At 35.0% G+C, this 12,057-nt stretch overlaps 1 protein-coding gene across 1 annotated transcript; it reads right to left on the bottom strand.

The window, feature by feature from the left end:
- Positions 1-4: 4 nt before the first annotated feature.
- Positions 5-11,040, bottom strand: LOC125225648. Its single transcript, XM_048129461.1, has 2 exons — positions 10,952-11,040; positions 5-10,800 (listed from the first exon to the last, which is right to left on the bottom strand). The coding sequence occupies exon 2, from the start codon at positions 10,692-10,694 to the stop codon at positions 2,859-2,861; it is 7,836 nt and encodes a 2,611-aa protein (XP_047985418.1). The 5' UTR covers positions 10,695-10,800; positions 10,952-11,040; the 3' UTR covers positions 5-2,858.
- Positions 11,041-12,057: the final 1,017 nt, after the last annotated feature.

The raw sequence follows: 12,057 nt of genomic DNA on the forward strand, positions 1-12,057 counted from the left end.
AGGATTTTTATTTAGAACACATTTATTTGGTCAATATTAGAACAATTCTCAAAACTAGGTTTCACTCGAAAACTTAATATTCCCTTTAACAAATAGCGCGCCGCTCGCTGCGATAGACCGCCCGCGGAGCGCGCGCGCGCCTTTTGGTTTACATCTATCACGAAACACTATCACGTGCGTTACTGGCATTAAACGATATGCATTTAACATTAAACGCAAAACAAATATTTTACGATCTCTTATAACTTATTCCATAACCCTCAATACAATAAAACTTACTATCGCTTAAAATATAACAATTACCAACAGTGCTGTAAAATAAAACTCTCAAACAGTCCACTCAATAGTGCGAAACTACAAATATTATTTAAGGATACTTATAGAAATAAAATATACAAAAAACCAACAACATACGCAACATATTAATTAAAAAACAGTAAAAGAACGAACATGCGTAATCAGTCGGGCTGTCCCACAGGAACCATGAATTTGCTTTTAAACAGAACAGCCTCAAAACAATCAAAACATCTTGTAAATTATGCAGGTTTTTATCTACAGCACATCATTCATACCCATCCTTATTTATTTTGTACATTTCGTAAGTAGGTATTCATAAAATTACCCCAGTTATGCAACATTTAGCCTATAATATGTTATTATAAATATATGTATAATATATAAAACCGTTTCAAACCACTACAATTATGAGCATCACTCACTCAATACAAGGAAAATTAATTTTAAATTACATTAATTAACAACTAATTTCTACAATATACGAGACGGCGTTTGCTACTACATGTATGCAGGACTAATAAAAGCACGTTATTTGGTATATATTTAACACCCTGTACATATTATAAAAATAGTGTATTATTTTATTTTAATACAGTTTAGGCACAATCAGGCTAAAACGTTTAATGGCGAGTGCCTTGATTATGAGATCAGTAAAAATACACCATTTTCTGAAATGACAGTGATGTAGAATACAGTATGCACTCTGACATTACATTACAATATTAGATAGGTACTCCGCATTTTACGGTGGTGTAAAATTTTAGCTCAAACGTTAAAGGCACTGTAGCATATGTATGCGAGTGTAAGGTAGTTTCAAAATATATAATATACATTTTTACGTTACTGCAACGCAAACTAAATATATCAGGCACTTGATTCTAATAAGGACAACATTAGGAAATTATGGGTCAAGCAATTCCCATCACATTTTAAATACACCGCCCGTAACATCGCAAGTCAAAGAGCGTAAAACAGAGCAATATAAAAATATTATACATAAAAAGTAGTTCATTTTACAATATATATATTATACATATAACGTCTGAGTATTGGTTCTGCTCATTACACACTGAATGTTCATTACACTATGCCATTGTACCACAACGCGTTGCAACGTTAGAAACAACATCGCAGACAACATTAAACGACAACAAGCCTAATGTTTATAAATACACATTACAGAATAGGACATCAATAACAGCAGTACGCACTCTTTGTACTTGAGCCTAAAGTATTTAACACCTATTTCTCGCAATACATAAATATTAAAACGGTGCTTATAATTTACGTGAGCAATTGTTAACCATATCAAAAACGGTTGTTTGGTCATATAAATAATTACATCCTAATTTTTATTTACAGTAGATAGGTTCGCATTTCATTCACAATCAACCAATCTTATAGTTAATTATTTGTTTACCCAGGTGTCTCATTAAAATGACCCGTATATATAAATTTCGAACCCCGTTTTAACCAATCTGCGAGCCCGTTTCATCACATAGGTAACACGTTTGCCGGCAGTAAGTAGTATACCCAAATACCCATCGCTGTGCGTAGCCGAATGCACAAACGCTCACGATAATATTATATCTTTCGTAGCCATCTATCTCTATCGCTCTTGCTTATTGGCGCGACAGAGCCAGACTACATTTCTGCGGCGTTTCGGTGGCGTTTTGCGTCGCAGAAATGCCATTCGGCTACGGGGCCTGGTATTATAGAACCTAGCACTAAACCATACGGTGCATTCAAAGTTACATGGCAAATTAAGGCTATCTAGTCGTACCGCCGGCAAACGGGTCCAACGGACTAGTAGGAATTAAAATATAAATACGTTCAACAGTAACTTATTATTTTAAATAACAAGTAGATAGTAAAAGTGCGAATTCACGTGTAGTGTTAACATTAAAAAATAATCAAAATTATAATTCAACATTGCCAGGGCTGCACCCATTTTTATTGACAAATAAATATTTCATTTCATTTCATTTGTATGTACCGACATACAGATTATTATCTGTTTGCAACCTCAAGGTTCATATGCCACTGTTACTTAATGTTTATAAAACAAATCCCTCCAACACTAAACAGTACCTACCCTATTTTATTAACGAACCTAAACCTTTATACATATAACTAACTATATTTTAACAAAAACAATATTAAATTATGACAATAAATAAACAATTAATACTAAATTATGGCTTATTATAAAGTGCTAAGTGCAGATATATATATTTTTATAAATTCTGCTATAAAATGGAATGACTAAGAAAAACAATTTTATAAACTTTGTAACACATTAACAAATTACAGATCAGATCAAATTGCACTTCTAAGTTTATTATAATACAGGACAGGACCTATAATAACTTTATTTCTCATATCACACTGTAGAAAATTTGGCTTTGTCACAAGGTAGTGAACTAAATGGTTAACATCCTAACTAAATAAAATAATTTGGAATCGAAGGAATGTTAATTAGGGTGGGCCCATTTTTGGATGCGCCTGCATTGGTAATGCAGACCCTGAAAAACCAGTTCCGAACAGTCTTACCTTAGTAGCTACCTATGTTTCAATTTTATGGTATATTTTAGATTTCCCGCAGAAAATTCGTTTACCTTGGGTTGAGATATGACAAATTTTGCAGTACTTATTGACCTGTACTTGCAAAATTTCTCAGCTAAGACAAAAGACTTCTTTCTGTGACTGAACACAGCCCTTGTCTTGTTCCTGAGTGCCATGTTGTCAATAAATTTATTTTTTTCAATAAATACCCATGGTTGCCATTTTCTCCCAGTCAAATCTGGATTAAACGCTTCTTTTGTGCAAGTACTTGCATAATGTGAACCGTTTTCCGATTTTTTGATGACCACCTTAGGAATGTACTTTTTAGATTTTTTATTCTTTGCTTTTTGCATTTGAAACTGAGCTTCATCAATATTTTTAAGAACATCTTCAAATTTAGGTTTAATTTTCTTTGGAATTTCTTTTTTTAGCTTAATATGGTTTTTATCACTATAAATATTCCGAGTGTTATACTTTGGTTCGTCTTTGGCTACTTTGTTTTTTTGCAACTTCAGTAGACTTTGTTGCGGTAAAGCCAATTTTACTTTTAGATCAGGAATAGACTCCCTTAGCGGAGGAATATATTTTTGAGCAGCTTTGGTGAGCAATGGTCGCTTTGAAGTGGTACCATGGCCGTAATCAGGTTTGAAATATTCGTTGGTCGTATGCTTACAACTATTGTGTTCTTCCAGATGAGAACTTAAGTTTTTCACTTCAGATACTCGCGAACCTTTGAAGTTAGAAATTTTAAGTAATATACTCGAATTCTTTTCTTCCGATGTAGTAGACGAAACTTCAGGAGAACTAGAACTTTTGTGTGGACTTTTCCTTTTATCAACGTAAGAGAAAACATTGTCTAAACTTGACTCACATGAGTGTATTGTACCGTCTTGAGCATCATCACAATTATCAGCAGGTGGTGCCATAATATTATTTTTCGATTCTATATCGTCTTCTTTTGGGAGAGCGTCAATCGTCATAATATTTTTTATATCACTTACAAGAGGTGAAGGATCTTCTAAACACTTTGAATCTATATTTTCTTTGTTCATTGAGTCTGCACCAGATCTCTGTTCGATATCCAAGTTTTCGTTTTTCTCAATTTTCAAGTTTACATTTGGCTCTGGGGCTGTACGAGGAATATTGTAAACAGGCTCAGCTAATAACATTTCTAATGAATCGCTATCATAATATTTACTATTAGCTTTCTCTGTTACATGAGATTCTTTATCCATTAGTTTTTTGTTAACGTCCATTTGAGGCGTTTTATACAACGCGTCCACTAATTGAGCATCATTTGTACACATATTATCACCATATATATGTTTAACTTTGCTCGTGTGATTTGCGTCTTCATTACTTAAAGTATCCATGTCTTCGTCATCAGATTCATAATCTGTTAAATCCTTTGGGGAACCAGGTTCACCAATAACGATATTTTCTGCGATATCCTCGGTTTCAATAGTTTCTTCACAGCCAACATCTTCGACCCAAATTTTTTCTTCATCATATTTGTTTATATATGTGTCAGAAGTATTTTCGTTCTGGTCTTCTAACTTATATGCTGGGGACGCATTTTTTTCACCTACTTCAGGGTCTTTAAGGGAATGGTTTAAGAAATTGTTTTCAAACTGCATATCATTTTCGTCACAATTTTCTTCAGAGACAATGCAATGATCATCTATCAGTATGCAAAAGGAGAAATTTTCATTGCTAAGTGTTGACACAGAATTTCTTCTACTACTTTGAATTATGTTCAACAAATGGGATTCGTCTATTTTAGTGATGTCACAGATTTTTTTCCGTTTTTTGGGAAACACACATCTTTTTTGTGGACACTCGTCAACATCATCATCATATGTATTTAAGGCAGAGTCAGATAAAGATCTCTTGAGGGCAAAACGTGGTCGAGCACTTATATGTTCAACGAAGGACTCAATTTTTTTATCGAATTCATCCTCGACAGATCTAACAATTTTATTATAGTCATCACAGTGTTCCGGCGTTACACTAATAGAATTTTCAATTAGTATAATATTTGTATCACAAACATTACTTTCGACATTGTTAATGAGTTGTAAATCTGAATCGTCATTATTGTTTTCCAAGTTCTTAGCACATTCATCGTCCATTTCTTGGTAAGGTGATTTATAACCAGAATCGTCCACGACTGTATTTGCGTTTTCGTCGTCGTCATTTTGAAAATTGACAGATTCATAATCGATATCCAGGCCAGAGAACTTATAATCGATTTTGTCCACCGATTTTTGAATACAATCTTCATTGGTGTAATGTGTATCTGATACGCATTTAACATTATATTCTTCTAAATCATTTTCCCATGATTTAGCCATTTCTTCCACTGGCTTAGAAACTGGACTATCCGCCGATGCGTTGACATTATGCAGTTCCAAATGCTCATTATCTGCGACAATGTTAATTCTATTTGTATCAAAACTTTTTATATCATATTCTGACGATGGCATTGTACTTTCTGTATCATTCGGAATATGGTTTTCGTTAATATTATATTCGTCTTTTTGAGCACTACTAATCTTATTTTCGTCGGTTGTATGGTCAAATATTTCTACACCGAGATTTACATTAAAACATTTCTCAGCCATATCAGCTAAGTTTCTGGTTTCTATTCGATCAGCAGAATCCAGTTCTCTAATATTTTCTTCACTACTAACTTTATTATCTATATTTACATTAACCTCGTCAGTTTTTGGACTACTGGCCACATGATCATATGAATTATTATTCTTGGTAGGTAGTTCATGAGTTACATTGTATTCGCTATTATTAGGACAGGTGTCGAAATTTACATTATAAAAAAGTAAATTTTGAAAACGAGACGAAAAAAGCTCTTTGTGTACAAATTCATGACACACCAAGACATTTTTAGTTCTGGTTTCGTATGGAGAAATATTATTTTGAGTATCATGTTTGAATTCTGACATGAGGTTATCTTCGTTATTAGATTTAATGATTTCTAAATTATTTGATTGGCATTCTTTTTTCAGCATGTTAGTGGTAATATTTATATTTTCATTTTCGAAACTTGTATTTACATTTAATTCTGCGCCTTGTTCTACAGATTGATCTGTATGCATTAGATGATCTTTTCTCGATTCTTCAAGTGCTTTTTCTTTTATAACAGAACTAACCAAGGTATCAATATCGTGAGATTGACTTTTATCTTGATAGGACCTTTCTATCATATTGAATTTATTTGCTTCAATATTTATATTCGTGTTTTCTTGTGTCAAAAACTCTGCTGGTTCAATCAAATCACTGGTAATATCTGAAGCATTAACTTTATGATTTTTGTTTAATACTACTAGTTTATCCGGATTTAGATTAGTTGCCGAATCAGAATTTTCATTACATTTTTTTGTGTCATTATCAATATCTAAAAATAAATCATTTTGTAGTTCTTTCGTCTCGGTTTTGAATATTGTTTCGAAAGATTTATCTTCGATAGGCGAAGATGAAACTGGCACACTGTTATTTATATCGTCTGGGATATTTTGCGAAATGTTTTCAATAACGTCATTATTTGTTGCAGTTGCTGTGGGCATATCTTTATTAAACTCCGTGTCCGTGTCCGTGTCGACTTTATTAAACTCCGTTATTAAACTCATCGAATCAATTTGTGTTTTATTCTTTTCATTTTCTATGATGGTTTCAGGGATATCCTGAGCTTTTTCATGCGTTAATTGTTCCGCAGGTTCTTTTTTATCTGGGATAGACAATACATTGAGTTTTTCCCCAGTCTTCAGAACATGATCGTCAATGTCTAAAGGCTTATTCTGGTAATTTCTTTTTCGATGAGTGGCCTCACCTCTAAATTTTTTTCTCTTTAACTTGGGAAAATATGATATACTGTCATGATTTTTGTGATATGGCTTTAAAAGGATATCATTTTCTCCGTGAGATGACAAAAGTGTATTTTTTTGGTTTATTTCACCAATACTCAATGTTTTTGGTTCTTCTTTATTTTCCGAAAGGGTTTGGTTTATTGTGCTGGTTAAATTAACTTTTCCTTCCTCATTTAAAGCAACCTGTTGATCTTCAAAAAAACTTGTCTTCTCTATAGCGCTGTCTACAGTTGTTATGTGGAAAGTGTGATTTTGAATGTGTGGAACTGAATTATATGTTTCTGTTTTAATTTTTGCAGAATATGAATTTTGGTTTTTATCATGCGATGTTGCATTGTCTGTTTCAGTATCTGTTTTTGGAGAAAATAAATTACCTGTTTTGTCACGAGAAATTGAACTATCTGTTTCAGTTTCTATTTTTGGAGAAGACGAAATATGATTAGCATGTGAAACTAAATTATTCATTTCAGTTTCCATTTTTGGAGAGTATGAAGTTTGATTTTTGGTATATGAAACTGAACTTTCAATTTCCATTTTTGGAGAATTTGATATTTGATTATCTACATGCAAGACTGTTAAATCTTGGTCGTTTTTCTGTAAGTCGCATTTTTTGCCTAATCCAGTAGTAAGATGATTGCTATGGGTATTTGGAATCGTTAGTGGTTTTTCATAAGTATTACAACGTTGCTCATCAGATGTATCGTTTTGTAAATTCATTAAAACGTCGTCGGGTTTATCTAAGTGGCCACTACTAATACATTTTACTTCACTGGCGTTGTTTTCCTTTCCGTGAATATTTCCTCCAACAAAACGATGCTTATCTTCTAAAACAGGGGTTTTACCACCTTTATCGGTATATCTGATTTCTTCATCAATTTCGATCAATGAATGTCTGGCCTGTGGGGACAGATTCATTGGAATGTCCAAAGCAGCCTTTTCTAAATATCGATTAGAAATATCTTTATGCATATTACAATCTTCAGTTTGTGGCCGTATAACATTATTACTACTCGATTCTTCATTTACACTGAACTGTTTGTTTACTAAATTATTTGACTGATGTATTAAAGTGTCAGGTAACTTATTTTTCACATCATCATAACTATCGGTATTGGTGGAAGGGTCAAACATTTTATCCACATCATGTTGGAGTTTTGTATGTTTAGTTTGAGAAACTAAGTTCATAGCGAATTCTTGAAGGTCATCTTTAAAACCATTACCAGAATTATCATTGGTTTCTTCAAGGCTTCTTGTGTTATCCGGATTTTTTATAATTACGCTATCTACTCTTGTGGCTTGAACTTTCGCTGAAGCTGTATCATTCTCATCTGGAACACATCTTTTTAATTTTCTGTATTTGCTCAATCGGGAAAAATCTGTTTCAGTTCCCGTTTTAGGAGAATATTGATAATTGATATCACATTCTGTAGCCATAGCAGACCGTTCAATATCCAAAGTAGGAAGATCTTTTGGGAAAGATGCAGTTATGACAGAATCTGTTTTGTTAGCGTTAATAAATTGTTGATTTACTTCAGGAAAATTCAATTCTATATCTGTGTCTAGCCTGGGTAAAGAAGCCAAACATACACCTGAATTACTTTCTAAATCGTGTAATGTATAACTTGTTTTTAAGTGATCAATGGTAGGTGAATTAGGTAGGTGTTGACTGTTTATCATTTTACAGCTGGATGTTGTATTTGGTATGGGACATTTCATTGTTTGTTTCCCTAAAGTGTGATCTAAATTTTCATCGACAGCTTGTAATATTGACTGTGACTTCACATTATGTGGATTTGCCACTTTTTCAATAACTCTTTCATTGAGCATCTGCATGGGTGTAGCAACCTCAACATTCAACATTTTGGGGCTACATGGCTTAATTTCGAAATTGCAGCCAACTTCTTTATGTATAACAGATTGACTGATTTTAGCTTCAACATCTAAAGGTGACAAAGGACGAGGAATTGGCTCATGTTTGTGTGGCACACTTTTCAAAGGCATTTGTATTGTCCTTGGTGTAGGTGGTTTAACACTGGCCATATTTGAAGATTCTATAGCTTCTTCAAATTGATTGAGCAATTCAAGACTATTATAGCCTTTGATATTTTCTGGTAATTTAGATACTTTCTGAATATGTTCATATTTGCTGAGCTCTTCACTTGGGACATTGACTAATCCAAGAACATAGAGTTGTTCCTGATTGTTAACACTTTCATATTGCTTATTAAAAGCATGCTTATCATCAGTAACATTCTTAACACCATCTCTCTTAGCACTGTTTTCAGCATTTTCATCATCTCCTTCACTCCATGATGATATAAATTGTCTTATATCTTTTTTCGATTTTGACCCTTGATTACTGCTGGGATCTGGTTTTGTTGGTGGGGAAGCTCTTACTATTGGACCATATCTGTAGTCATATCTACCATAGGGATCCATAGGAATTCTGTTTAGACTCTCTATACTTCTTACACTTGTTACTGAGGATTGGCTTACATAACCACAGTCTTCTTGAGAAGTGCCATGAGTCAGTGCTGTTTCATTGCTAGCATTTGAATCGGCCGGTGATATTGCTAAGGTACTGGGTGAAAATTGAGCTGGTAGTTTTGTTAGGGAATGATTGATCATATTTGGATCCATGTTTTTATATCGAGGGTATTCATAATTTTTTAATGACATATTTTCTTTAATATAATATGGATGAGCATTCACTCCATGCATGTTTGAAGAAGCAAAATTTGGTACAACAATAGTATTTTTTGGATGATATGGCCTAGGCACCTCATTAAGATAATAATTATCAGGCATGGGCAATACCTTTGAACGAGTTTCATAATCAAGGTACATCTTACTTGTTGGGTCATAAGGCAGCTTGTTTGGAACTGGTTTATGTTGACCATCTGGTGGGTATGAGTTCATTTTACTTTGCATGTGGTTCCCAGAAACAGGTCTATAAGAAGAATGAATAACAGGGTTGCGCATGGGAACACCATAATTGCCTTGTTGATTAAGGGTCCTTTGGTAACCATCCATAAGAGGCTCAGGTATCCTTTCAGTATATTTGGGTACTTGGGGATAGCCAGGATATGAGTGAGGTGGCATTGTCTTTGGTAATTCATATTTATGGGCATAGGGATTGGGGGGATGGTAAGGACTTGGGTAGTTTCCTAGATATTCATACCTGCTCTGAGGGTATCTCTCCTTGATGTTGGGATATGGCTTGAAGCGGATGTTGCTCTCATGGTAATAGGGATCCGGATACAGTGGTTCTTCATGAGTCCTGGTAAGCACTGGCCGAGGACCGGTGCAGTTAGCATAATCTGCATAGGGCAGCACTTCTGGAGCACCATATGTCCTCAGTGGGCGTATATGTACACTACTGGTAGGCCACCCATGAGGAACTCCTCTCATAAGCATTGGGTTTACATTTGATGCACTATGATCAGTATTCCTAATATGTTTTTGGTCACTACCTACTTGATTAATATTATAAGGCACTTCACAATACTTTACCTCTGAGGGCACATTTAATTTTGTATTCTTTGATGCAAACGGGGAGTCTTCATGCAGTTTAGTCGAATTATATCCAGGTGGCATGATAATACGCTGCATATTTTCTTGGAATGTTTGTCTCGGTGATATGTTTCTAGTGGGGTCCTGGTGGTCAGGCATCTTGTAAGGGTAGTCAGGGAGGCGCCGGTAGACGGGGTCGGGAGCGAGCCATGGCTCGGCCGGGGCCTTCTTGGGGCCGTCCCGCGAGGGCGGGACGACGCGGTCGGGGCCTATGACGGCGCACGGGCGCACGCCCGCCGTGTCCCCCTTGAATGCGCTCGACCCGACGTCGTGACTCTTGCTCCTGTCGTACTGGAGCGCGAACTTAGCGCCGCCATCGTTGCTACGTTCCGTCAGCGCTGCCTCAGCCCGCGAGTCCTTAGCATCCATGGCCATCCCGAGTTCCACAATGGACCGTACTTGATAACATCTTTTACGTATACTTTATTGCACGTCGTTACTTCTATTTCATACACTCAACATAATGAATATAGTGCTCGTCCTGAAAATATAAACAAAATACCAATCAATATCACAGATAACTACTTTGGCAACTGTCAAAACACTGCCACATACCCCTTGCGAACTTGGATTCAAGAAATATTAAAAGCACAATTTTACAGTGAAATGGCTACAGTACACATTTAGTTTACCTGAAGTTTCTAAGACATCAATAATATTTCCTAGGAGACACCGATTTATTACGTTCCTACGTTTGTCGTCCATGCACAGACATGAGTTGAGTGTTGCTTGTCACCAAAACACAATAAGGATGTGATCAGAGTACAATCTACAGTAACAATTCAAAAACATATTTAATATAATAATTATGGATAAAATAATGATATTTATAACTATTTACAGTAACACAATATTTCAACGTTTTAATAAGAAAATATCTGTTCTATAAGTTCGTACCAATATGCGCTTTCCAAAGCAAATGTGTGTAAGGCCGGCAACAGACAGTCTTAAAAATTCATAATCTTAAAAAAAATTTGTATGCAAATTGACAGTTCAAACTGACACTGACAGATCTGTCAGTGTCAGTTTGCATACAATTTTTTTTTAAGATTATGAAAATTAAGACTCGTCTGTTGCCGGCCTAAGTTATCTATTTTTTTTATTTTGAGGAACGACTATGCTACTGTTTTATAAAAAAAATTGGTTGTCTGTAAAGTCGGTTTACGGGCGGTAGTTTGACGTGATAACGTCAAACATTACAGTAGTATAGACAGGGGCGGATCACTCCGCGATTCTATCGCCGCGCTACAAAGTACATGCTGGCAGCCGCGAGTTCGCGGCCTAATCAGGGGTGGCGCGCGGCGCGTTTTCACGGAACTCACGTTCCCACTTTCTATTGTTACTTTACGTCGCGTGTTTTTTTAAGCTAAATAATTACAATGTAATTATTTTGATACCAATAAATCAAAGATTTGTATAATTAAAAACGACGTTCACTGAATAATGTTGACATTGTCAGTAAGTGCGAGAGGGACACCAGCCCAAACAATTACCTCTCATGTGGACACACTTTTTGACCTAACTACACAATCTAGTTTTATAATTCTAAATACCATAGTTAATTAAAGTTATATACTCTGTCAACCAAGTCTGTCAGTAAATAAGAACAAAGAAAACTATATGCATCCTTTTCTTTAGGGTGCTAGAGAAAAGGATACCTATAGTTTTCTTAGTTCTTATTTACTGACAAACTTGTTTGACAGAATATATATGTGATGTAATCTTGTTATATTGGTGA

The sequence above is a fragment of the Leguminivora glycinivorella genome, chromosome 4 (assembly GCF_023078275.1).
Source record: "Leguminivora glycinivorella isolate SPB_JAAS2020 chromosome 4, LegGlyc_1.1, whole genome shotgun sequence".
Lineage (NCBI taxonomy): Eukaryota > Metazoa > Arthropoda > Insecta > Lepidoptera > Tortricidae > Leguminivora > Leguminivora glycinivorella.

Coding starts and splice junctions, on each gene's coding strand:
- LOC125225648 (XM_048129461.1), bottom strand. CDS start 10,694: ATGGCCATGGATGCTAAGGACTCGCGGGCTGAGGCAGCGCTGACGGAA.